Here is a 25,486-nt window from a genome sequence, read left to right as displayed (position 1 = left end):
ATACCACTATTTACTTTTTATTTTTTAGTCAAAGTCTCACTCAGTTGCACAGGCTGGCCTCAGACTTGCTCTGCAGCCCAGGCAGGTCTTGTTGCTTGAACTTGTGATCCTCCTGATTCAGTGTCCAGAGTAGCTAGGTTTACAGACCCCATACCAGGCCTGGCTTGATAACATGGTCTGGCTCTTAGGGTTATACATAATATGACTGTCCCTTTCATTCTACAAATGGAGGTCCAGCACAGTAAAGGACTGACCAAAGGCACACACCTAAGCAGAGGCCCAGCTGCCACACTCAGTGACATTGGGACCTTCGTGCAGTGACCTCTCGCTGAGGAGCTACACATGCAAAAACCCACATGAGCTCAAAGAAGCCAAGTAGACTGTTGCCGATGCTCACTTGGCAGCGGATCAAAAGGGCAGCTCTGCTTGGTTGCTGTCCTGACACACTGCTGTTGGTTTGGTTTGTTCTCATTTGGGGGAACGAAACTGGGACCTTTTAAGCACAAGGAACCAATGTCTGTTCTCCTCCCCACACTGAACACGCTAATGTTCAAAGCACCACCAACATCTTGTATGGAAAGAGCCCACATTTCTGGAGGCAGCAGGTAAAGCCTGTGGATTCCTTCAGCATCCTTTCCTGTGTCGCCTTCAAACACCAAATCAGTCATAAATAGAACCAGAATTCACATCACAAAACGTGGGGAACAGAAAATAAATGTAAATTTCATTGATTATTAATCAAAATCCTTAAAAGTCTATTTTAAGTGTGTGCCAAATAAATTTTCAAATGAGTAATATCCGGGCCTCTAGAGAAAGCCCATCCAAGTCTTGAATGGCCTGCTGCTTTCTTGCCGTTTTCACTCACACATGTGACCACTGAGAATCTGGGGCTCTCCGTATAAAGCTTGCATAGTCTGTCTTCTGGTAACACTGTGGCAATGGGGCAAAAACCTGGCCAGAAACGAACGAGCCACACGATGGCGCTACAGCCCAAGCAAAAGTTTTCTTTGAGGCCCTCGGTTCATTTGCCTCTGGAGCTGGGAGTTTGTTGTGGGTGTGCGATTGGACTACGTGACTTAGACAATAGAGGTGTTTCCAGATAAAATGATGGTCCTTTAGTTGGTGAAGAACCAGATCTACTGACAGGGTGCTAAGTTTCCTTCCGCCCAGGAAACTCCTTATAGAAGGTGGTGGAGAAAAATGCATGCTGACTACTGACTCTCACTCATTCTTCCTGTGGCACTGGCCTAGTGACAGAATTCCTGAATCTGATTTTTGGTTTGTTTGCTTGCTTGCTTGCTTGCTTTTTAATCTGTAGACTACAAATAAACTTACTACTATTCCACTACATTTGTACCCCACAGTATTTGGTACAGATTAGGATCTGGCAGTGGACTGGAATTACATTCATTATTATTATTATTATTATTATTATTATTAGCATCATGATAAGTCCTTGGGGCAGATATCTGCCAAAAGAATGAGTAAATTGGTCTTTTTGTGAGTTGCTACCCACCTGCAAATCTTCACACTTAAGTGGAGACTCTTGAATAAAGAGACCTTAACTCTGGACAACTCAGGTCTTGAAGAGGGTTTTCAAGTAGTAAGAAGACAAAAGTTAGGGGAACGGGTAAGAATTTGACAAAGAATGTGAACTCCAGGGACTACAAGACGTCTAGGCCCCGCAGCAGGCTGGCCACAGCGAGCAGTACAAAGGCATGAACACCCAGATGTGAGGACCGGACTCCATGTCCCTGACCACACATCCGAGGTCACGTTACAACCACGTTTTCACTGCCCTTCAGACCACACCCAGAGCTGCTCAGGATGGAGTTCCTGAGAAAGATGCAGCAGGAGAGATGCCCCCCAAACCAGACTTAAGCCAGGTGCTGTACCAGGGCCTGGAACACGGAGGACCCTGCCTGCCAGGGAAAATGTGACCATGTAAGGCACAGCTCATATATGTTGTGACTGAGGATAGTTTTGCCCCTGAGCAACTCAGGAGAGAAACACTCATTCCCTCTATAGCTCCCATTTAGAATTGTTGATGCTTTAGTTACACGAATTTATTTACATGGAGTGGGCAGGGCTTTCCACACACGGTGTGCGTGCAGAGTTCAGAGGATGACAACCTTCAAGAGTTACCCTTCCTCTGCATCGTGTCGAACTCAGGTTGTCAAGTGCCTCCACCCACTGAGCCATCCCACCAGTCCTCACGTTAGTATTTTATCTGTTTCCAGAAAGTTGATATAAGCACACACAGTGTGTGTGTGTGTGTGTGTGTGTGTGTGTGTGTGTGTGTGTGTGTGTGTGTGTGTGTGTAGGCGAAACACTCATACATATAAAATAAAATAAATCTAAACATTTTTAAGTTGGTATAAGAAGCATATTATTAACCAGGTGGTGGTGGCGCACGCCTTTAATCTCAGCACTTGGGAGGCAGAGGCAGATGGATCTCTGAGTTCAAGGCCAGCCTGGTCTACAGAGTGAGTTCCAGGATTACACAGAGAAACCCTGTCTCAAAAAAGAAAAAAGTATGTTCTTCTTACTGAGCCATTTGTTCTTAATTATAATGCTAGTCTATACTCACAAGAGAAATTTCAGAAAATATAAAAGAAATCAGAAATTAGAGGGGGGAAAATAAATACACAGTGCTTCCAGATATAGTTAACTTTGGTCAAAAGGCACATGAAATCTTTCACCTTTAAATATCTTTTGTTTGACAGAGTCTCTCCACACAGCCCTGGCTGTTCTGGAACTCACTATATAGACCAGGCTGGCCTCAAACTCACAGAGATCCACCCACCTCTGCCTGTCAATGTGGGGATTAAAGGCGTGGGCCACCACACCCAGCTTCCCATTAGATGTCTTATTATTTACAACTGAAATCATAATGCACTATCAAATTTGCATTCTGATTTTTTCACTTAGTATTGTATCATGAGCAGATTCCTATGCCACTGGATGATTTTATAAATGTTTCTTTGATTGCCGCCCAGTTTAAGTTATATGGATATACTACAATTTCAGCAATTTGGGGACCAATAGAATATTTGTAGCTCTTCGATATTTGAAATAATATTGCATCTAATTAGCACAGAAATGCTCATCTATTTTCTCAAAAGTTATTTCTTTAGACTGGAGTCCAAAGAGGGATACTGGCTAGTCAAAGATTGCAATCATTAAAGACTCTTCAGATAGACAGGTGAGACAGAAAGAAAGAAAGAAAGAAAGAAAGAAAGAAAGGAAGGAAGGAAGGAAGGAAGGAAGGAAGGAAGGAAGGAAGGAAGGAAGGAAGGAAGGAAGAAAAAGGAAAGAGAGAGAGAGAGAAGCAGATGAATAGGCAGACAGTATACTTCGGGCATCCAGGTAGGAGAGGGCTTATTTAGGTCCTCTCCCACTTCCATTCAGAGGCTCTCTCCTGCATGTGCTAATTTTAGAAAACACACACTAAGAGTTTGTTAAGGAATCTGAGTACCGTATCTTCTAAGTATGAGAAGAGAACACTACTTAGAGAAAAAGAAACACCAGCATGAGGCAGCCTCTGGCCTCCGAGTGGGGTACAGCTCCACGTCACCGCCATTACCTCCACAGAGCTCCAAGGGGGACGGGAGGCACGCCTGGACCCTGAAGCATTTCAAGAAGCCCACTTACTGTAACTTCTGCCACGTCATGCTGATGGGTGTTCGGAAGCAAGGCCTGTGCTGCACTTGTGAGTACACGTCCTCCAAGATCTTCCCTCGGGTCGTTTGCTTTGCGCTCGGTTAGTTGATCCATTCCAGGAAAAGTCTAGGCACGTTTTCCCCAGATAGTGGGATCTCCCCTAATGTTTCAACAGCAAGGCCTCTGTGCCCTGCTTCAGGTCTAGCTGAGTCAAGTGGACAAGACGTTTGCTGCTGCAGGAGTCACGGTCCACTGTTCTTCTAGAAAAAAAGTATTAGTTCTTACATTACTTAAAAGCACCTCACACTGATTGCAGTTGTGTTTCTAGCCAACGTGCATCTCACACGTGCTTAGAGATGCTTTCTAATTAGTTTAGAACATACTCTATATTCTAGAAGTGACACAAGAAATAAAATTATACTTTTACTTCATTTTGTCCTCCATTTAGTAAAAGTGGAGGAGAAAGCAGAAAAAAAATCACACATGAGGGATTAGCTCAGGACTAAGATGGTAAACACAGAAAGAAATGGAGGGAAGGGGAGAGGAGAGGTGATTTGGGGAAGGGGGGGAAGAGCAAGAGGAGGCAGGACTAAAGTCGGAGGCTCCAGAGGGTCCGGGGATGTGGGGACACTGAGCCCTGCCAGCCACCGCGTGGTCCACCCATCTTTCCAGACCCACTCAAACATCAGCTCCCCAACATGTTCTCACTCCTGGTGAGTGGGAAACCTCTGGTCCTTTGCTATTTGCATAATCACAGTTACAACAACAGTGACCAATTGTGGGACACCTAATCTGACCCCGCACATGGTGCTTCCCACAAATGTCTCACTTGATGCTGCAAAATCCTTGCCCTGGAAAGAGGAAAAGAAGCTACTGTGTGCCCATCAACAGAGGATCCTGAATATCTCTCCCTCCCCCTCCCCCTCCCCCTCCCCCTCCCCCTCCCCCTCCCCCTCTCCCCCTCTGTCTCTCTTTCTCTCTCGGTTTTTGGTTTTTGGAGACAGGGTTTCTCTGTGTAGCAGCTCTGGTTGTCCTGAAACTTGATTTATAGACCAGGCTGGCCTCAAACTCAGAGATCCGCCTGCCTCTGCCTCCCGAGTGCTGGCATCAAAGGCGTGCGCCACCACTGCCCAGTTGATCCTGAATTTCTAAAGGGCAAAACCATTACTCAGGATGCCGTGGGTTGTGTCCAATATCGCCCATCAGGCCATCGACCATGGCCTTTCTGTCCACTCACGGGCATCCTGACATACAATGCTGAGGCATCTGTTTCACACCGCTCCTTCTGACGTCCCTTTTCTGCTCGGTCACTGCCATCAGGGGAAGGTGGTGTGAAGAGAGGGGAGCACTGGAGAAGAACCGGGAGGCAGCTGCAGACTGCTCAGAGGACAATAGCCCAGTGTCTGCTAGGCCAGGCCGACTCCATGTGTCTCTTTCCCTCACTGACCACCCAGAAGGAGAAACAAGCCTTCACTGAAGTATGTGTACCGGAGAAGCGGGGCTGGATCTTTCCTTGGTGGCATTCATAAGTACTGTCCTTTTTCTTTTTTCCAGACTGTAAATACACTGTCCACCAACGCTGTGTGTCCAAAAACATTCCTGGATGTGTGAAAACGAACTCCAAAGCCAAAAGGAGTGGCGAGGTTGGTGACACCCATTGGCTCGTTCTACTGCATGCTGCCTCGGGGACAGCATGGCCATCATCACAGATTCCGACGCAGGAAGGGGCTTTGAGAGATTTCTCTAGTTCCTTCTCTGCCTCAAGGACCACCCCTAAGCCATCCCACTCATCCATCAATCCATTCGGCATCTTCCTGAGGCCCACTGTATGCCAGGCGCTGAACCAAGGCATCCACGGGTTATGAGAAATGGTATCCAATCCACTCAAACGCTGCCCAGGTTATGGAGATAGATAGGCACGTGGGCATAGTGCAGATACATAGCTGTGAGGTGTGTGCTACCACAAAAGGCCCATGTGGAATGTGCAGCTGAGGCTTGAAAGAAAAAGTTTCACCAAGGAGGTGGCACTTGCTTTGTTCTTGGAACCAGGGGAGCTTCGAAGGGCACAGAAGAGGGCCGAGCATTCTAGCAGAAGGGGGCTCCTATGTACAGGCGTGGAGACATGCGTGACTGTGGCCCGGAGTTAGTTTGGAATGGCTGGGTCAGAAGATGATTACAGGGAAAGGCCAGGAACTGTGTGTCCCAAGACGATGAGGTGGAGGAGGGCTTGGGAGGGCCAGCTCCAGAATTAGAAAGCAGTCGAGGCTCAGGGAGAAGCTTCAGACGTGAAGAGATGGTGAATTTGACTCAGAAAGAACGGTGACTCTTTCTGAGGTTGGTGTAAGAAGGAAGCCAGAGGGAAGAGCATTCTTCCGGTGGTTACGGCAGAAGGTAGCGCAGCCCCAAGGCTGGGTCTGTTTCCATCCACGCTCTCAGGACGGGTTATGTCTGAGTGTCCCTGACAGACTCCACTAACAAAGGTAGAGAAGACAAAGGAAGGAGTCTGAAAGGCAGCCGAGAGGAGCGGCTCTAGGACCCGGGCACGCGGATGCCGAGGATGAGCGGGGTAGGGAAAGGTTCCCAGGGCTCTCCTGAACGTTGGGTAGTGCCATTAGCTGAGTGTGGAATCAGATCGCCCTTAAAACCGGGGCAAGATCATCTCTCTTGCTGCAGAGGGAAGATGCAGCTGAGGAACCTGAGTCAGGAGATGGTGAGAAGGCGGGATGGCTCAGAGCCGTCCCACAGAAGGCCTCCTGGGAGGAAGGCTCCTCAGCGGCCTCCTCATGTGCATGCCCCATAATCACCGCATGACCCCTGATCTCCTCTTTCCACACCTCTCCTCACACATACCCCTCCATGTCCATGCCTGATGTCCCCCAGGACACACAGTGGGTCTCCTAGGCTCGGGCCTTTGCCTGCACTCTCGGCACCTGACGCAGAGAACAGGGGGGCTCTCCTGAGGGGCCAGAAGAACACCCCCACAGCCTTGTGAGCCTGCAGGGACAACCCAGGTCTCTCACCACTTCTTCAGAACCCCAGACAGGCTAAAAAAAAAAAAAAAAAAAAAAAAAGCCACACGGTCCTGGAACAACAACCCTGAGGCCTGAGTCAAAAGACCTGGCTGTGGGTCCCAGTGTGGCTACTCACCAGCCTTAGAACCTAATGCCAGTCACTTACCTCCCTGAAGCCTCAACGTGTCCCTCTGCAAAATGGAAACGACAATCTCAGTGCATATTCAGTGTGACCATGTGGATGACAAATTCACAAAGTGACTTCTTTGTGCCCTCAGTGATGCAGCTGGGGGTGAGAAGCCACAAGCCAAGTGTGACCCGTCTTTTGGAGCAATAGATGACAGCAAAAAAAAATATTCTGGGTGAATAGTGTCACACGGCTGCTAAGTAATTTAAAACATTTACTCTTGTTTAATGCAAGTAGGGATAACATCATGTAGGTAGTTCGCGTGTTTCTAATATAGTATTTGAAGCTGAGCACTGCCAGATAGCCCCCCCCCCTTCCACATCTTTTTTCCTTCTTAGTGGAAAGTCCTGAGTTCTCTGGGACTCCAGGGGGAGAGATGTGAATACAGAGGCTCCCAGGCAATGGGTCAGAGGTTCCCATTTTTGCTAGAGGTATGCATACATACCCTCCTGGTCTGCACTGGCGGCATTTCCCAGCCAGGAAGCAGCTGCATCCAGATGGCCAGGAAATGGGTATGAAAAGGACCCTATGGTGCCCTGACTCACTACCTTTCTCTTTGTAACCCAGCTTCTTCCAGATTGCTTCTCGGGTATGTTACACATGACAAGCACTCAGGCCGCTTTTAACGCACGTGAATTGAAATCACACAGGGACACTTAAGTCAGATATCTGAGGCCCCAACCCCAGAGACTCGTTTATTTGGAGTGTAGGCTGGGCGTTAGGACAGAAAATCCCCAAGGTGATTGTAATAGACGGCTGAGGTGAAGGAAGCAAGTTCACCGGAGAAGTGTGCCAGGGCAGATTTTCAAATGCGCTGTTGGATTGCTTCCTCCCTGAATCCCAGAGGTGCCTCATGCTGGCGTCTAAAGAGGGAGGTCCAAAGACTCAGAGAGGTGGCCAAAAGGCACCCTGCTGTGAGGTGCAAAAGGGGTGACTCCCGAAGGTTCAGTCTGCACCCCGGCACTCTGGCTTCCCCTGCACCACACTGCCTCCTAGAAAAGGGCCCCCATGAGGACAGGGCTCCCCAGGGTGTTGTTCTCTGAGGCAGAGGGATGGCAGGCGAGATGCTTGCTTGCCGGCGTGAGAGCTAGCACAAAGTGGAGAAGGACTTTAGTCTGCTTTGTTTAGCACGGTGGCCAGGCAGGGAGGAACTCGGCATCCCACCAAGAAAGCTTCCACGACTGAGGAAACAGGGCCCTCGGGGCTCCTCGCGCCTCCCAGTTCTTTGGACCCCTGGGCCCAGGGGCGTGGTTCCACTGCCTTCCCTGGTATCCATCCCTTCCCTCCCACAGGTGACGCAGCACGCGTGGGTGGAAGGGAACTCCTCCGTCAAGTGTGACCGGTGCCACAAAAGTATCAAGTGCTACCAGAGTGTCACCGCGCGGCACTGCGTGTGGTGCCGGATGACGGTGGGTCGGTGCCCAGGGCGGCCCTGCTTCTTTTCAGTATGGGATTGGCCCGAGGTGTAGCCTGGGACCGTGAGCATCCTTCCAGAGGGCAAGCGGAGAGCGAAGGGATAAGGCGAACAGGGTCCCAGAGCCCTATCCAAGTCCCTCAGCCTAGGATGGCTCCTCAAGTTGCCCAGAGAGGGGGACTGCTTAAGAAGTTAGTCAACCTACTGCCTACACAGCTGGGGACAGCAGGCTAGAACGTGAACTCTCCTTCACCTGGGGCTGGGGTACCAGCAGACTGGGACAGGGGTTAGATACCGGAAAACTCGCTCACCCACACCTTAGCGTTAACGCGTGGCCCAAAGGCACATTCCTCTCAGCAGCACCGTGCCTCACCCAGAGGCCTGGTCATGCTCCTGCCACGCTCATGCCAGAGTCTACAGCCTTCTGAACAGGACAGATGCCACCTGGGCTGGCCAGCCTGCCTCCCAACGCTAATTCTGGGCAGTGTCTTGTGCCCCCTGGCTAGGCATCAGCCCGAAAGAGGAGGGTCCCGTCCCGTCGTCTGCCCCCCCCCCCCCCCCCCCCCCGCCCAAGCCAGGCAAAGGACTCTCACACAGCAATAGTTCAGTTGTCTCTATATGGTTTTATTCTCAGAGGTAGCCTTCCTTCAGAGTGTCTAAACCGGAAATCCACACAGGGGGCCACATTTGGTCTCATTCCCAGGCCCCTGACAGACACGCCACGTGTTCACACACATACTCAACAGTCCCGTGAAAGCCAATGCCGGCAGTGCTCTGAGATGCAGGGGCACTTGCTTGCTTCTCCAGAAAACCCTCTGCGCCCACCTTCCTGATGTTTCTTGGGTCACTTCCGCTCATCCTCATCTCCATTTTTCTCTCCAGTTCCACCGCAAATGTGAGTTATCGACGGTGTGTGACGGTGGGGAACTCAGAGACCACATCTTGCTGCCTACCGCCATATGCCCCGTCACCCGAGTAAGTGCTCCTACCCCCACCAGGGCTCCGGCTTTTCTGGATTCGGGAGTCAGAGACAGGCAACATTCCCGACTTCACATTCCCTCCCTGTTTCCCCACCAGTTCCCGGGGCTTATGCCTTGGTGAATGCTGAAAAGAAATCAGGGCTGCCCCAGCCAGACTGAGCGAGAAAACTGACACAACAGCTTCCAGCTGCTGCTTCCCCATGTTTGGAGCATCCCTCCTGAGGTCTTTCAGACAGAGCCCAGCTCAAGGGACCACCTGCCCTTGGCCGGTTTCTCGGCCTCCTTCATCCCTGCCGAGCTTTCTCCTTTCTCTCGAGGGCTCCTACCCGAGTGTCTCAGACAGATTTGGAAATAAATGGAGAAAAATTGAGCCTCCATTGCTCCCACCTGAAACCTTTTCTGCCTCCTGAAGACCACACTTCCATCTCGAAACCGCTGCCGCTGGTCCCTCCCCTCTCACCCTCGCCTGGAGCAGACACTATTTTGTCATTTAAAATCCTTTAAGAAAATCACCACTCTGGAAATCCATTTGTCAGTTTCCATTAACTTAGAGATACACAAACCCCATGTCCCCAAAACTCCCCTCCTGTGGAGAAACGCAAGCATTTATTCCATCAAAAGACCAGGACACAGCTATCCACGGCACAGGTGAATAAGCTGAGCTCATGTGAAGACTCATGACAGCGTAATAGGAAAGGCAAACCATGCAAAAGCAGATGGAGATGCTCAAAGATACAAAGCTAAACACAACACCACAAAATTTAGGGGCACGGGGCTGGAGAGATGGCTCAGCCGTTAAGAGCACTGGCTGCTCTTCCGGAGGTCCTGAGTTCAATTCCCAGCACCCACATGGTGGCTCACAACCATCTATAATGAGATCTGGTGCCCTCTTCTGGCCTGCATGCATACAGACAGACAGAGCACCATATACATAAAATAAATAAAATTCTAAAAAAAAAAAAATTAGGTGCCGGCATGCTTCATTACTTACTCTCTTGATAAAACATTTGAAGATCAGGTAAAGCCAGTGTTGTCTGCAGAGGCAGCACACACACACACACACACACACACACACACACACACACACACACAGCATCACACCATGCAGTCTGCTAGACACACTTCAGTAGTGGAAACAGAGGATGAGTAGCCATGGTGTCACGTCCTGCTGAGCAGGGAGGCTGAGAGAAAGGCCTGCTTCTAAAGCCCACAGCCAACGATTTCTGCCTGTTTCAGTCCCTACTGTGTCCCAAGGTGACTGTCACCACAGGTGGTGTCATCGCAGGTTACAGTCATCCCAGGGGCCCGCAGAAGCCTAGAGCGACTTTGCCGAGATCCAGAGTCCCACTTGGAAAACCTCACGGTTTCCTGTCCGAGCTCTCTGTGGCTGAGAGCCGTTTCTGTTAGCACTGTGATCTTCTGCTGCCCCTGTGGTAGGCCGTTTCCCTCTCAGAGGCTGCTTGTGTTCTCTCTCTCACAGGACAGGCAAGGAGGAAAGGCGGACGGCAGCGTGGCCTCCAAGGGTGAACTTGTAACACAGGTACCTCATGAATGGGCATCCGACCACTCAGTCTAAGTGGGTCCAAACACTGGGGCAGGGAGGGAGTAGCTTGGGGTCTGAGGGAATGTGTCTCAGCATTTGCTTTCTAAACCACTAATTCTGTCACACAAGAGGACATGTACCTGGGCCCCTGGGGTTAACCTTTGACTGCCACCCTATAGACAAGTGGTGAGCAAGGTGACTGGCTGATGCCATTGATGGTCTAGTTGGCTTTGTCACCTCCTTAAGAGAAATTTACACTGGAGAGATGGCTCAGTGGTTAAGAGCACTGCCTGCTCTTCTAGAGGTCCTGAGTTCAATTCCCAGTAACCACATGGCAGCCCACAACCATCTATAATGGGGTCTGATGCCCTCTTCTGGCAAGTAAGCATACATGCAGGTAGGACACTGATATAAAATACATTTTAGGGGTTGAAGAGATGGCTCAGAGGTTAAAAGTGCTGGCTGCTCTCCCAGAGGTCCTGAGTTCAATTCCCAGCAACTTCATGGTGGCTCACAACCATCTGTAATAAAATCTGGTGCCCTCTTCTGGTGTGTAAGTATATATGCAGAACAGTGTATACATAATAAATAAATTAATTAAAAAGAGAGAGAGAAAGAAATTTACATGAAACTACAACACACAATCTCCTAAACAATAACAAAAGTGTGGGGTAAAATTGGACAATGGGTTTTCTGTAGTTGTCCACCTAGCTCTAGAACACAGTCTACCAAAACAAAGTGAACCACATCCAAAGGCTCTCGATCCTTAAGTGTGTATTTAAGACCTCAGTTTTCACTAAGCATCACCAACGAGTATTTTTTGTGTGTCCTCCATGGAGTCCTGAGGAACACAGAGAAGGCAGCCAGATGACATACAAAGAATGTCAGAACAGGAAATAGAAGAACGGGCTCTTATCCTTGTTTTAAGAGCAGGTTTAGCATGTCCTGAAACTGCCCGCTTCCCACAGTGCTGTGGACTGAGACCATGGAGATCCTGCGTTTTGAAATTACAAGATAAACTGCAATTGAAGGTGCAAGATAAAATTATAATAGATGAGAATGCTCTAGACACTCAAAAGAGAAGACTCTAGACACCAAGAAAAAAGTCTAGACACCATAAAGAAAGGGGTCTAGACACCCAGAAAAGAAAGCTCTAGGCACCTAAAATACACACACACACACACACACACACACACACACACACACACACAGGGCAAGAGACATAAGTTATCCCACACTGGCATCAATTTGACTGGTAGGTCCCATGTAGTATGGGCTATCAAGTACTTTGAATATCACTCCCAAGACTTAAGGGCTTACTCCCCCGGCTCCAAGATGCTTCTGAGTATCACGCAATTACCCTAGAAGACAAGAGAACTCTTTGAAATCATAAACAATAATAATTGCACTTTGCAAACCTGTCATGTTGTGATAGATGGCTGTGAAGTTTAAAACTAACAAATGCAGGCATTAAATATTGAACACAAAAGCCAAGCTGTATCTCTATGTGGGAATATCATTCAGCTGAATCCACAAAAAAATTGACTGAGGACACGCTCCTGTGTCAGGCACCGTGGGGCCCGTGGAAGCTCCACTGTGTTCCTCGTCTTTTCTGATCTACTTGATGGCTTGAGATTTTCCCAGAAAGTGAAAGACAAAAATAAATGCAAAGAGACAAATATAAAGGTTCCAGGGGATGCTGCACATTCCACGTCGCAGCAGTCTTAGCTGGAGTGGCCGAGGGCAATGTCACAGAGGCAAGGACTCCAGAACTGAGTCCTGGGTTATTCTGGATTTCTTTAAGAGGTTACAAAGAAAATATTTCAAGCTGTGGGACAAGAGCAAATGCGTGTGAGTGTGGGTCTAGTTAGACACACTCACTGGAGGCAGGCAGCAGGCTTCGGGGCCTGTCGCTGGGGGGAACGGGAGGAATGAGAAGAGAGCAGAAGAAAGAGGCGAGGCTGAGAAGGCCTTGGTGCCAGGCTTAGAGATTTGGATTTGATCCTGAGAGCAACGGGGTGTCATTACAGGTGCGCTAGCAGGGGCAGCATGTTTGATATGGTCTCCCAGAAAGGAACTGGGGTGGGGGTACGGAGCATACAGTCGCGGGTAGGAGAGGCCTCAGCAGCATGGGAACGGTGATGGCAGCCGGGGAAGTTCTAGGGAAGGACTTGGAAGGCCAGGCTCTCCCCCTGGATGCCCAGTTGAGTAACCACACCTTGAACAGGAGCAGGACACCAGTCGGGAGGACCAGCTTTATGTGAAACACAGTCTGTCTGGGCATGATGGTGCGGTACCCATGGTGAGGCATCCACGGGATAGTGAGGAACGTGAGCTTAGGAGGAAAACTGGGTCAGGATATGTGGATTCGGAGGGTGCTGGGGCCTGAGTGCTCATGGTGCATGTGACTTGGGGGGTGTACCCCCAGACTGTTTCACCATGTCCCTCATGAATTTTGACCTGTGGCCATGGGCATACTGCCACACAGTTATATCATTTGAAGCTGGTGCCACTGCCCTTCCTCTGAAGCCAAATTCCAACTCTCATTGCCATTAACCCCCTTAAAAGTCTCTCAAGCTGGGAACAGCTGTTTTTCTCCCTCAGAAAGCTCAGCCAGCAGACAAATAGCCCCCCCTCCTTCCTCTCCTCCCTGCCTGGGCCGGCTTCCCATCCACCTCCCAACACTCAACATCATCCTACTGCTGAATAATGCTCATTTCTTTTTCTTCTCGTTTTTAAGTATAAGATCATCCCCAGCCCAGGAACTCACCCCCTGCTGGTCTTGGTGAACCCCAAAAGTGGAGGGAGACAAGGAGAAAGGTATGTCCTCTTTTGTTTCAAAATAGAAAGGCAGCCGGGTGTGGTGGCATACATCTTTAATCTCAGCACTCGGGAGGCAGGAGGCAGGTGGATCTCTTTGAGTTCGAGGCCAACCTGGTCTACAAATCGAGTTCCAGGAAAGCCAGGGCTACATAGAGAGACCCTGTCTTGAAAAATAAAAACAACAAAATAGAAATGCTAAGACAGCCTGTCCTGAACCTCTTCCTCCCCTCAACCCCAACAAAGTAGACTGTGTGGTCAAGGAAACCCGGGCTCATGGCCACTTGCCACTTCATCACGTGGCCCAGGTGAGTTAATTCCCCATGCCTCAGTTTCCTCCTCTGCGACACAGATGGCAGTGACATCACCTCTCACAGGGTTCCCTTAAGGATTAGAATAGACCTCGTGCTTAGCAGGGGACCTACCACATGAGCCCCTGTGCAGGCTGCCAGAGTCAAGTTCTGGGGGGTCTGTCCCTTCCTGCCCCGCCCAAGTCTTTTCTTGGTTTAAAAGACTTGGTGAGACTCACCTGATTAGGGCCTTGCAGCCTATCCCGAACCCCACCTTAACAGTGAGGGAAATGCAGGCTTTGGGCGAGGCTGGAGTAAGCTCAGCAGAGTGGGAGGAGAAATGGGTACAGGCAGAACCCTCTGCCCCCCAGGCCTGCACAGTCTGGGAAATGAGCAGATGGATGGAGAACAGAAATCCAGGTTTAGAGAAATAACATTGGGTAGCGCTCAAGCAAGTACTGTGAGGACCCCACCTCGGTCCAAGAGGCAACATGTCTGCTAAACTGACCTAGCGGTCCCAAGCTAGAGCCCAGACACCGAGGCCAGATATAGTCATTGCTCTCAGTCTCCCGGCCCCACCTCCTCCTGCATGTGCTCTTATGAGGACACCAGACCTCCTCATCGGGGGCCCCCAGCACCTCTGGACAGTCTGCAAAGGGCAGACTCACCTACCCAAGCCACACACTATCCAGAGGTCCCTAATGGGGAGGGAGCATGTGAACGGCAGCCCTGTGCTCTGGGCTTCTCTGCCATCGCTGCTACAACGAGCAGTTCCTGGGGTGGGGCTGGAGTCAGATGGTGAGGCAGCTTTGGGCCAGAGGTAAGGATGTGGGGGTGCCAGGTGCACTGGGATATCGGGGTGTGCATGCAACATTTCCCCTCTTAGGCTTAAGCGACAGCTGGATCTCACCACAGATGGGTCCAACGGTATTGGCCCCCAGGTGACTTCTGCGGTACCATTGTCCCTCTCGGTCACTCCTTTCTTTCCCCCACAGGATTCTTCGGAAGTTCCACTACCTGCTCAACCCCAAACAAGTTTTCAACCTGGACAACGGGGGGCCTACTCCAGGGTACGCACATCAGTCTTCTCTCTGGCCTGCTTTGGTCTCTGAGGAAAATGCCCTCCTTTGACGCCTTTTAAAGCTCTGACTCTTGACTTTTTCGGCCTTACCACTGCTGTCCCTTGACCCTGTTTATATTTGGGAAGTGGCCCCATGCTCCATGTCACTGGAGGAGGTGTTGATGTCAGAGGGAAATCAATGAACCCGTCACTGGACTGGCAGGGGGGTCCGGCTGGTGGCTTATTCAAACTTATTTGCAAGGTGGTTAGCTGATATCTCCGTGGCACTCTTAATGCTGTCCCTCTGCAGACTGACACGGTGACTCAGAGTCCTGCCATGTGTTCTGCTCTGGGCGCATTTCAGGCAACAAAACCACTCTTTTCCTGAATCATCCAGTCTTGCAGTGGTTACACGGCCCTGACCCTTCCCCCACCTGCCTGCTCTCTAGAGGGGGCAGGGCCTCTGTGGCTTGACTGTGAAGGTCTGGTGGGCAGAGCTTGTCCTCTTCATCAGAAATTGTCACCTCAGTGGGTTTGAAGGCATCTGCCCAGTCAGAGCTGGTGCCCTAGCGCCATCTGCTGGTCGGGGCTTTCACACGGCCTGACCTGCATATCTACTCTCGATTCAGTGAGGTTCCCTCCCAGGGGCTGGAGTAAGGTGCCTATAAATGGAGCCTGTCCCTGTCTTTTGGTTGTTTGACACAGGGGCTATTTATAGCAGTGGAGGCATCAGACCCAGTTAAAAGGAGAAAGGCACGCAGGTGCACATTCACCTATCTGTAAAACTTACTCAGAAGTCGGTCAGGCTCCTGCAGTCGGTGTCGTGGTCACGTGTCTGCCAGTGACTGCCGGAGAGCACTGCAGTGTGCTAAAACAGCCAGGGGCCTTTTCGGTCCCTCCCTCGGTGGGCATTTCAATAGCACAGCCTTCTCAGCCTTCAATCCTTCTCCCTACGAAGGACAAGCTTGAGGTCTGATGGCGCCAGAGTATCTTCAGTGGTGCGTGTTCGTGTGCCGGCAGACAGGCTGTCCCGCTGAAGGGAGCCTCCATCTAGAATGTACTGCCTGAGGAGAGCAGGGGTCTGCAAGGGGAGTGAGAGAACATAATGACTTGCCAACATCGGCGTCGGCGCTCAGAGCACCCAGGGTCTTCTAAGACCACCTGGCTGAGAAGAGAGACGTGCAGGCCTTGAGGTCCCTCAACTGTACCTCCAGGTGTCCCCGTGTCCCATTTTCTCTAAAGCAGCGCCTCTTGACTTCTTCTGCCAGGAACTCCTGTTGCAATCTGGTGGACTGAACGATATTTTCTAATGCAGACTATAAAATAATATGACATTTCCAGGGAAACTAATTATGTTGAGAAGTAGTTGTCAAAAACAAAAAGAAAAACTTGTGGTATGTAAATGAATACGTTCTGTCAACATATGAAACAGCAATATCCATAGTTGGGTTAAACCATGACTGTGAGCTGAAAGCCACGAGCTACAGAAATGACAGCATTCAACTTACGGCTCATCTGTAAGGAGGCACTGGAATAGCTGTGATGCTCACTTTGACAGTCACAGGTGCTGCCGAAGCCTCAGTGGTGTGTTGCCTACATTCATAATAGAAAGAAATGCTAAGTTTCCATTCGAGATTAGAGAAGATATTAATGGACTGTTTTCATGACACTGAATTCTAGCCACAGACCCATTGGAGGTCCGTGGGCCCCAGATCCTGCTCTATAGAACTCAGGCTCCTGGGGAAGATGGGGTCTTGTTCCCCTTGGCAGGGGGCCCACAGAAGAGAAAATGAAGACCCAGATAATTAAGTGCTTCTCTCTTAAAGAAGTGGTTATAAAGACAGCAGTCAGGAGAGCCTGAGAGGAATCAAAACATTAGGGATTATCTAAATTGGTGACAAAATATAAAAACGGAATTCCTCAAATAGTTGAGAAATTTTCAAAAATGTTTTCTATTTATGTTGAATGTTGGATCAGATTCTCTTTATATTAGGATATTGGTGCACACACACACATACACACACACACATACAAAACATCATACCATTGATTTTTCTCCATACTCAGTAGCTCTGCATAGGAAATTCTGGATTCAGAATGGTAAGTGACGCAACCCCCAAAGAATCAAGATCTTTCCCTAATTCCAGGGAGCATGGAGACTCTGACTCAGAAGTATCAAGTGTTAAGCCTGGAATGTAGCTCACTGACAGTTGGCTTCATATGCTGGAAACTAAGGTTCTGTCCCCGACACCATACCACACACACACACACACACACACACACACACACACACACACACACACACGCACGTCAAATGTTAGTCCCAACCTAATGACAAGACCCCTGTGGTCTTTCTTCTTTGCAGATTGAACTTTTTCCATGATACTCCAGACTTCCGTGTTCTTGCCTGTGGCGGAGATGGGACAGTTGGCTGGATTTTGGATTGCATTGGTAAGGATGGCCAGGAAGGCCTTTACTTATTTATCATGGGTAAATTTAAAGTCAGCAGAAAGCAATGAACTAAAGAAGGAATGAAGCCATCCATTCTATATCTATCCGGGTGCCCACCCTTTCATATACTGATACTTGATTATATTGGGGGAGGGGTACTGGAAAATTTCATTGTAGGCTTTGTCTTAAAAATAAAAATCTGCCACAGACAGAGCTGGGCAGCAGCAAAACAAGATATATCTGAAGCGGGACTAGAGATCCAGACAGAGTCACGTGATGAGTAAAGGCCAAGGAGCTAAGTAAGCATGGGTCACAGTCCACGGCAGGCAAATCAGCTGGAGATGAATGCCTGGAGCACAGAAAATGTATCTGGAAAATGCAGATCAATGCAAGCAGGGATCAGGACCATGCTGGGCTGTGTCCTACCTGGAAAAGGCAGGGATGCAGGCTGGAGGGCCGGGAGCCTGAGGTCTAGCCTAGCCCTGCCTCGATCCAGAAAGTGATGGAGATTATCTGTGAAATTTGGGGATGGTGTATAGTCAAGACCAAACCCAGTCAGAACCCAGGTAAATTCTGCAGTAGAGAACGGAAAGACAGGAAAGCTGCCATCAGAGACACTGGGGTGGGAGGGCATCAGAGTCACGGGGGCAGGACCCGAGCCACGAACCCAGGGCTGCTCCACGCCTTCCGTCAGGCATCACACAAGTGCAGCCTCAAATCCCTATGAGCCAAGCCCTCCTGGAGTCCCTAGAGATGCCACCAATGAACGAAGAGGCCAAATTACTGTCCTAGCAGAGTCTGTTTCTGGAGGCAAGAACCAGGTAACGAAGAAATGAGTGAAAGATACAGAGCATCGGAGGGCATTGGAGAGAGGAACAAAGGAAGTCTAGGGGTGGAGTGGGATTGCAATCTAGGAATAGTCAGGGAAGTGATACGAAGTGATGCTATGTCCAAGAACTGGAGAACTGAGCTGTGTGGGTGTCTAAGAGGACAGTCCAGACAAAAGAAACAGCAAGGGCCAAGGCCCTACGGTAGGAACAGGATGGGCTGCTGAAGGCAGACCAGCGTGGCCAAGAGCAGAGTGCACACAGGAAGCCTTACAGAGGTTGAAGCAGAGGGAATGAGGGTCTGGGTCCCGTGGGTAGGTAGAGCATTAGGTAGAACACGACTTTTAGAGTGGGACAGTCCCAAGACACCAGGTGGTTTTAAGCAAAGAAGGAACATGGCAGGCTAAAAGACAGAGCAGAAGCAAGGAAACCAGTTAGGAGGATCCCATGGTGACCCAAGTGAGAGGTGACCGGGGCTGAGCCACAGCGGAAACAGGAAGATGTGAGAAGGGTGCAATGTATGTCTTTAGGGGGCCGAGGCAGCAAGGTCTGGTGACATCTGGACACAGTTGGTAAAAGGATGAGAAGAATCAAGGCTGGCCAGAGCTAGACCCCCAGCCAAGTCAGGCAGGAAAGGTGAGGCCTCCAGAGTGGGAGGGGAGAAGGCATACTGGCTACCTGCTGCTCCCCTACAGCTGGGCTTTGGTTCCCATGCGCACACACACACACACACACACACACACACACACACACACACACCACATATATAAATACACACATACACATCATACACATACATATACACATCGCTCACTCACACACACACACACACACACACACACACTCCAGATGTATACATACACACACATCATACACATCTCCCCCACCCCACCCACACACACAGCACTCTGCTGCCACTGTGGGCTCTGAAGTTTGTGGGAAGAGGAAAGATTCTTCCACCCAGCAGCTGTAGAAGGAGAGGCAGCTCATGGCTGCAGTCTCAGGCTCTTCGGACAGTCCCCTTAGTCCCTCCCGCTCATTGAGAGGAAGAGACAGCCCTTGGAGAAACACTACACACAGTTCCGCTGCAGGGAACATCGGAGACAAATATAGCTCAGAAAAGAGGGAGATGTGAGATGAAAGGGATATTATGCTTTTTCACCAGGTTAGTGGTTCAAAGAGACACCAGGGAGGAAAGAGGTGACTGTGTAGCGTGCTCCTTTCTTCGTTCGGCATTTAAGCTCTTGTGCCGTGATCTCCACCACCCCACTGAGGTTCTCGCTCCCACCTCCCCACTACAACCATAACACTCTGCCTAACATCAGCAGGTTTGTGGTGTGCATAAGACACCCAAAGCTTCCTGCTGTTCCTCGGAAAATGACAGAGACTCTTCTAATGACCTGCCGGGCTGAGGGAGCTGAGTCATTGCTCTCCCTCCTTTTCTGGGGGGGGGGGGTTCCAGCCACCCAGCCCTGCTCTCAGCCCCTCAAATGTGGCATTCTTTCTCCCCACACAGAGCCTTGTCCAAATGGTCCTCCCGTCTGGAGTGCTCCCCAGCCTCAACCGAAGTGTAGCTTCTTTGGGGGGTGGGGGGCTATACACCAGCCAGCCACAGTCACCTCGTAACAGGACCTTTCCCCTTTCAGTAAAAAGATACAAGCGTACATTATGTGTGCAAAGACCTCGGTGAGCCATGTCTCCTCTGCAGACTGTAGGCACCATGAGTGCCTGGCCAGGGCCGCCTCCCACCACCTCTGGCATATGGCAGGTCTCAGTAGATCCAAGTAGAGATGCCATGGCAAATGAAACACACTGTCCCAGGAAGTTACAGTCCATTCAGGGAACAAACCAGTGAGCAGTTACAAGAGAATATGCTACGGTCACCGCCCCTGAGGCTCCAGAAGCATAGAGGAGCCACCAAGTGCAGACCCAGGTGACAAGAGGCGGCTTCTGTGCTGAGAAGCAGGAGTGTTAGGACTGAGAACACTTTGGGATGGTTTCCTGGTAGGGTGGGAAGCCGGGTGTGCCGAAAGTGAAGGCTGGGAAGAAAGGTGAAGCCTCGATCCTGAGGCCTAGGCATGCTGAGGAAGCCTCAACATTGGTAAAGCAGAGCACTAACATACAGGGTCTGGGCCCAGGCATTGCCTTCCCGGGCAGAATGTGGAGAACACACTAAGAGGGTGGACTTGGGGGGGGGGGGGAGAAAAGGAGGCTGTGGAACCGGAACAGTGTGGAAAAATCAGCCCCGCACTCACTCATGTCTCCATGGGGATGGAGAGAGGAGGTTGCTGGGAAATCTCTTCTGGAGACAGCTCCTAGGCAGTGCTGTGCGGGTGAATGGGGTTGAGGAAAAAGGGAAAGGTAGGATGCAGACTTCTGGGCTCAGTGCTGTAAGGACGGCTAACCTGTCAAGGTGTCAACCACAGGAGAAGGGACAGACATAAAGAAACAGGTGCCCTCCAGACGATGGGAGACTCCAGTCACGTGTCAGGGACAATCAGAGTTCGTGGCATCACTCTGTTTTCCACCTCAGCCCATCAGCGGTCCTCTCAGGCCCACGATCAGCCACGTCGGGCACAGGTCAGGCAACTGGTCCTGCCTCTGAACTCTGCGCTGCCAGGGTAGCCCCAGTTTGAGCTCCCCCCACGGATCCCCGAAGCCCTCCCTAGCCCCTACTCATGGCTAATGTGCTGAGCACCTTGTAGGGCAGGGTCTGTGTACATGCCCCCTCAAAACCCAGCGGGTACCCGTACCTCCCCCTCCAGCCTTCCCTGCCCTGCCTACATGCTGAACACCACAGGCAGATGAAAGCACAGTTGACTGCCATTTTTCTCCGTTCTGGTAATGCTCCAGCACAACCATGAAGGAAAAAAAGCGGCAGGAGTCATGAGATAATAAACTGGGTATGTGGGTGTCAGGTAACACCTGGAGGCTCCCCTACTTTAGCACGGTGTTGTTTCATAAGGCATTAAAATATAAATGGCTTTCAGTGAGCTTCGTCAGTTTTCCAGAGACCCCACCACCCCCCACTGCCAGGCACACCTCCTTCACTATGCCCTGCCTCGCCCCTGAGGACACAGCAAGATGGACTTGAAAAGCCACAGATCTGAGTTTGGATCCAGGCTCTGGAATCGCTTCTCCTCCATAAACCTCCATCTTTGCTAGGTTCCTGTGGGCCATAAGTGGGAACAAACGTTGGTCATCATTGAGTATTAAAATCACATGAGCCAATGCTCTGGCCGCGTGTGCTGTCACCTTGAAGAACAGAATTGAGACATGTTTCGGTTAAATCGGTGCAAATTCTAGGGAGACAGATTTAGCTCACTATGAAGAATGGATGGACAACTTCAGTAAACTTGTAGCGACTAACACGTTGCAAATATTGTGGATGGCCTCAACAAGGGGTGTGTTCCCCACTGCAGAAGGATTCGGTGATTACAGTGGGGGCGGGGCAGGGGGAGGCAAGCAACAGGTGGGGATTATAAGCTAATGCAGCCATCTGTAATCACGAGGCATGTCTGTTCCTGCATGTGGGTTGCAGATAAGGCCAACTTCACAAAACATCCACCCGTGGCTGTCCTGCCTCTTGGAACGGGGAATGACCTAGCGAGATGTCTCCGCTGGGGAGGAGGTGAGTCGTCACACTGGAGCCAAGCATTTGGGTGTTTTCGGGGGGGGGGGGGGGGCGTGCTGTGCAGAGCTAGGCAGACTTACCTTTTACGAGTCAGTTCCCACAGGATGATAGTCAACAACAGTCATTTCTGATCCATAATCCTGCTGTTCCGTGCTGGGTCTGGAACAGGAGCCCCCTCCTCTGGGTTCCAGGATCCTGCTTAGGCTCTTCAGGTTTGACTCTAGTCCTGAAGCCATCAGCTGAGAGCCTGCCTCCTCCAGGAGGGCATGGTCAACTGTAGGATAAAGACAAATCTCTTCCAGCGCCTCCTGTCTGCTCGCCCGATACATGGATTCAGAATGCAGACTGAAATACCGCATCACCAATTACTCATGAGATACTAGGGACGCCTGGATTATCAGGCCCCTGGGGTTACGGGCTTTCATTTTGAAATTCTCCTAAGTGGAACACGGAGTGGTGATGGCTTTTAGAGCAAGGGTCAAGGACTTTGCAGACAAAGCAGCTGATGCAGCTGGGCAGCATGCGGCTTGTGGCAGAGCACAAAGCCCAGCTCCACTGCGGGAAGGGGTTGACCCCTTAAGGGAGCAATACCAGACCAGGCCAGGACACCGGTACCCGGGCTCTTTTGTGGAGGATGAGACAGAAGAAGTCATCGCACCCGGATGCCCTATCACCACACAATACAGTCTTGGGGCAGATCCGCTGTCTTCCACACAACTACCCAGCCCTGCAGCTGACCAGTCTGCCCCGCCCTCCTTTCCTTCTCTCCTTCCTTTTTCTTTCTTCCAACTAGTGGTATATTTGCTGTATAAAATAATACGTTCTGTTCAGCCTTCCTCACATATGTTTATCCTGTTCTTTAATCATATCTAACACTAATACCTTCTCCTGATCCACATCCTATTACCCATGTTCTTTTCCAATAGTGCACCTTCTGCCTTCAAGTCAGGTGGGTGGGTGAGTGGGTGGATGGTGGATAATAGGTAGATATATAGATGGATGGATGGATAGATAGGTAACAGATGGGGAGATGGATGGATGATAGATACATATTGAGATATATGTAAACACGTGTTTGATCTCTATTATACATATGAAAGCAAACAATATCTTTTCTAAAATGTAGACCTAAATAAGTCTAGCTTATTTCACTTAACATGATAATCCTTCGTTCTATCCATTTCCTGCAAACGACATAACTTCATTCGTCAGGTCACCCTTTCTCTAGGGCTTGCTTCAGCCCCAGAGCTGTGCCTACCTCTAGTTTTTTTTTTTTTTTTTTTTTTTTGCTCTTGGGCTTTCAACTCACGCCTCCCCCCAAACTCTTGTTAGTTACCCCCTACTGTCCTCTCCTCCCTGACTCAGAGAACATAAGTGTCTCCAGCCCAAAGACACCCAGAAGTCTTCTAGTCACAAATGCCTAAAGAGTCTCTGGCCCTGCGTAAGCAACAACTTCGCCTCTCTGCCCTGGCGGTACACTCCATGTCCTTGTCCACAGGTTACGAAGGGGGCAGCTTGACGAAGATCCTGAAGGAAATTGAACAGAGCCCCTTGGTGATGCTGGACCGTTGGTGTCTGGAAGTCATCCCCAGGGAAGAGATGGAGAACGGAGACCAGGTCCCATACAACATCATGAACAACTACTTCTCCATTGGTGTGGTAAGTTGGTCATTGATTGCTTTTGCTGAATGACCAAAAAGTGTTCATTGACCCTCTGGGCCCCTACTCCTTACCCATTCTGTTTGTCCCTAGCCCTGACTTGAGTCTGAGCATCCTCAAATCTGACATGTCTGTGGCCACCCTGATCATAGCGATTCTACCCCTTGACTGTAGAAGAAATCCTTACCCCCTAGACTTTTAACTAACAGAAGAAAAGACTGGAATTTTTCTTAAAATGTATCTATCCTTCAGATAATATGAAACAGTTAAAGGAAACAAATACCAAGAATTAAGGCCAGGAAGAATCCCTTGTGGGAGTGTGAGGATTTGAGAATTCTGATCTGAGGAATGACCACAGGCATCCACCGGGCTTGGTAGACAACACTCAGACTCCTTTCCTCCTGCTCACACCCTTCCTCCCAGCCCTACCACACACACTCCAAAGTGCTCCATACACCCGTAGGAGGGTTCTCCTCCCTCTGGTCCTCAGGCGGTGTGCTCTGTACTATGGTGGGCTCATGCATTCCAGCCTTCACGACACTCCTTAATCCTATTTTACCGGAGGCTTAGGGCTCCTCCCAGCACCCGGACTCATCTCCAGTCAGCATTCAGTCTGAGCATCCTTTCTTTCTGCCTCCTGGGATGTGGGATTGTTCTGGCCAATGTCATGTGCACATGAGACCCTCTAGGCCATCGTCTGGTGCCAGATACCTATGCTTGTTTTTTCTTGTGCCTCTTTTGAGACTGTTGGTGATAATGGGGGTGGAGATGGAGATGGGGCCTTATAGATAGCCCAAGGGGATATGAGGTTTAAGGAAGAAGTTTTGCTTTTTAGTAAGGCTAAAACAACGGGAGAGAAAGGGAACTAAAAAATAACCATAGCTCACGTTTACAGAAGGAGTGAGGTGTTCCCACGTTTGCGGTGGTTTTCTGTGTTGTTGGTCTCTGTTCTTCTGATGCATGGTAGGACACTGTTTCTCCCGTTTTCTGAGTGAAGAAACAGGCTCGGATGAAGGCATTTGCCTTCACCTTCTCACTCCTACTCCATCACCCTTTGCTATGACTGAAGCAGGCAAGGCATTGTGGGTCCAGGGTAAGACGTTGTGAGTGTGGAGGTGATGCACTAGGAGTCCCTACGTCTTAACTGGATTATGCCTCTCCCCAACCCCCGGATTCCCGACTTGTGGTAGAGAGACACTTTCCCAAGCCCTCTTTCAGGGCCATCTTCAGGGAAGGTACAGTCACACACACACACACACACACACACACACACACACACACACACACACACACACACACCTTTCTTATACTCAGGTCCTTCTCCTTCTCTGCCCAGATATCTTCAGCTCCAGACAGGTGGGCGCCCTTGCCTCTGCCAGGCTCCCAGAGTATGGGCCTCCCACCATCAACTTTACCAAATCTCACATCTCTTCCCTGCCATAATCACCATGCAACTTGCTGGTGTTGGTGGAGTACCTGTGGTGCACCCAGCCTGATTCTCCTACTGCCGGATTATCCTGTTTCCCGATGTGGTTGTTGCATTTGTGTGAGTCCAAGCCAGTGTGTGGTGGAGCTAGGTAGGGATCAGCATACAGTGCTCTTAGCTGCGGCCTCTGCACAGCCCCCTCCATCTTCACACAGCTACAGGGAACAGGAGTGAGGGGAGGTCTCCAAACCCAGTGGGGGACGGCTCTGCAGCACCCACCTTTAAAGGGAAATCCCGCCCAGCACCGGAGTCGGACCGTAATTTGACTCCGTGGCTCTCAGCGAGGTCTGTGATTCTGCATCTTTAACGAGCCCCTGGAAGCATTCTGATGCTGATGTTCCTGTCTAAGGCCTCAGAGAGGGGGACAGCACTGAGCAGAATGTACTAAGGAAGTGGGTCTGGCACAGAGACATTAGAATTGAAGTAATGAAAGAGAGGGACATGAGAAAAGAGAGGATGCT

At 50.2% G+C, this 25,486-nt stretch overlaps 1 protein-coding gene across 3 annotated transcripts in view; it reads left to right on the top strand.

The window, feature by feature from the left end:
* The window catches only part of Dgkg (diacylglycerol kinase gamma), a 209,540-nt gene that overhangs the window by 93,733 nt on the left and 90,321 nt on the right, over nt 1–25,486 (top strand). For 2 of the 3 annotated variants that reach the window (XM_006985051.4, XM_076548617.1), the window contains 10 exons: nt 3,595–3,712; nt 5,218–5,306; nt 8,154–8,270; nt 9,158–9,250; nt 10,736–10,795; nt 13,539–13,618; nt 14,904–14,978; nt 17,334–17,419; nt 21,788–21,877; nt 23,379–23,539. In XM_006985051.4, the coding sequence (XP_006985113.1) occupies nt 3,595–3,712; nt 5,218–5,306; nt 8,154–8,270; nt 9,158–9,250; nt 10,736–10,795; nt 13,539–13,618; nt 14,904–14,978; nt 17,334–17,419; nt 21,788–21,877; nt 23,379–23,539 (969 nt within the window). The remainder of the gene's footprint in view (nt 1–3,594; nt 3,713–5,217; nt 5,307–8,153; nt 8,271–9,157; nt 9,251–10,735; nt 10,796–13,538; nt 13,619–14,903; nt 14,979–17,333; nt 17,420–21,787; nt 21,878–23,378; nt 23,540–25,486) is intronic. The other variant, XM_016003621.3, reaches the window with a different exon arrangement.

Source organism: Peromyscus maniculatus, chromosome 12, assembly GCF_049852395.1.
Source record: "Peromyscus maniculatus bairdii isolate BWxNUB_F1_BW_parent chromosome 12, HU_Pman_BW_mat_3.1, whole genome shotgun sequence".
Taxonomy (NCBI): Eukaryota; Metazoa; Chordata; class Mammalia; order Rodentia; family Cricetidae; genus Peromyscus; species Peromyscus maniculatus.
This window is presented reverse-complemented; position numbering and strand designations above follow the sequence as displayed.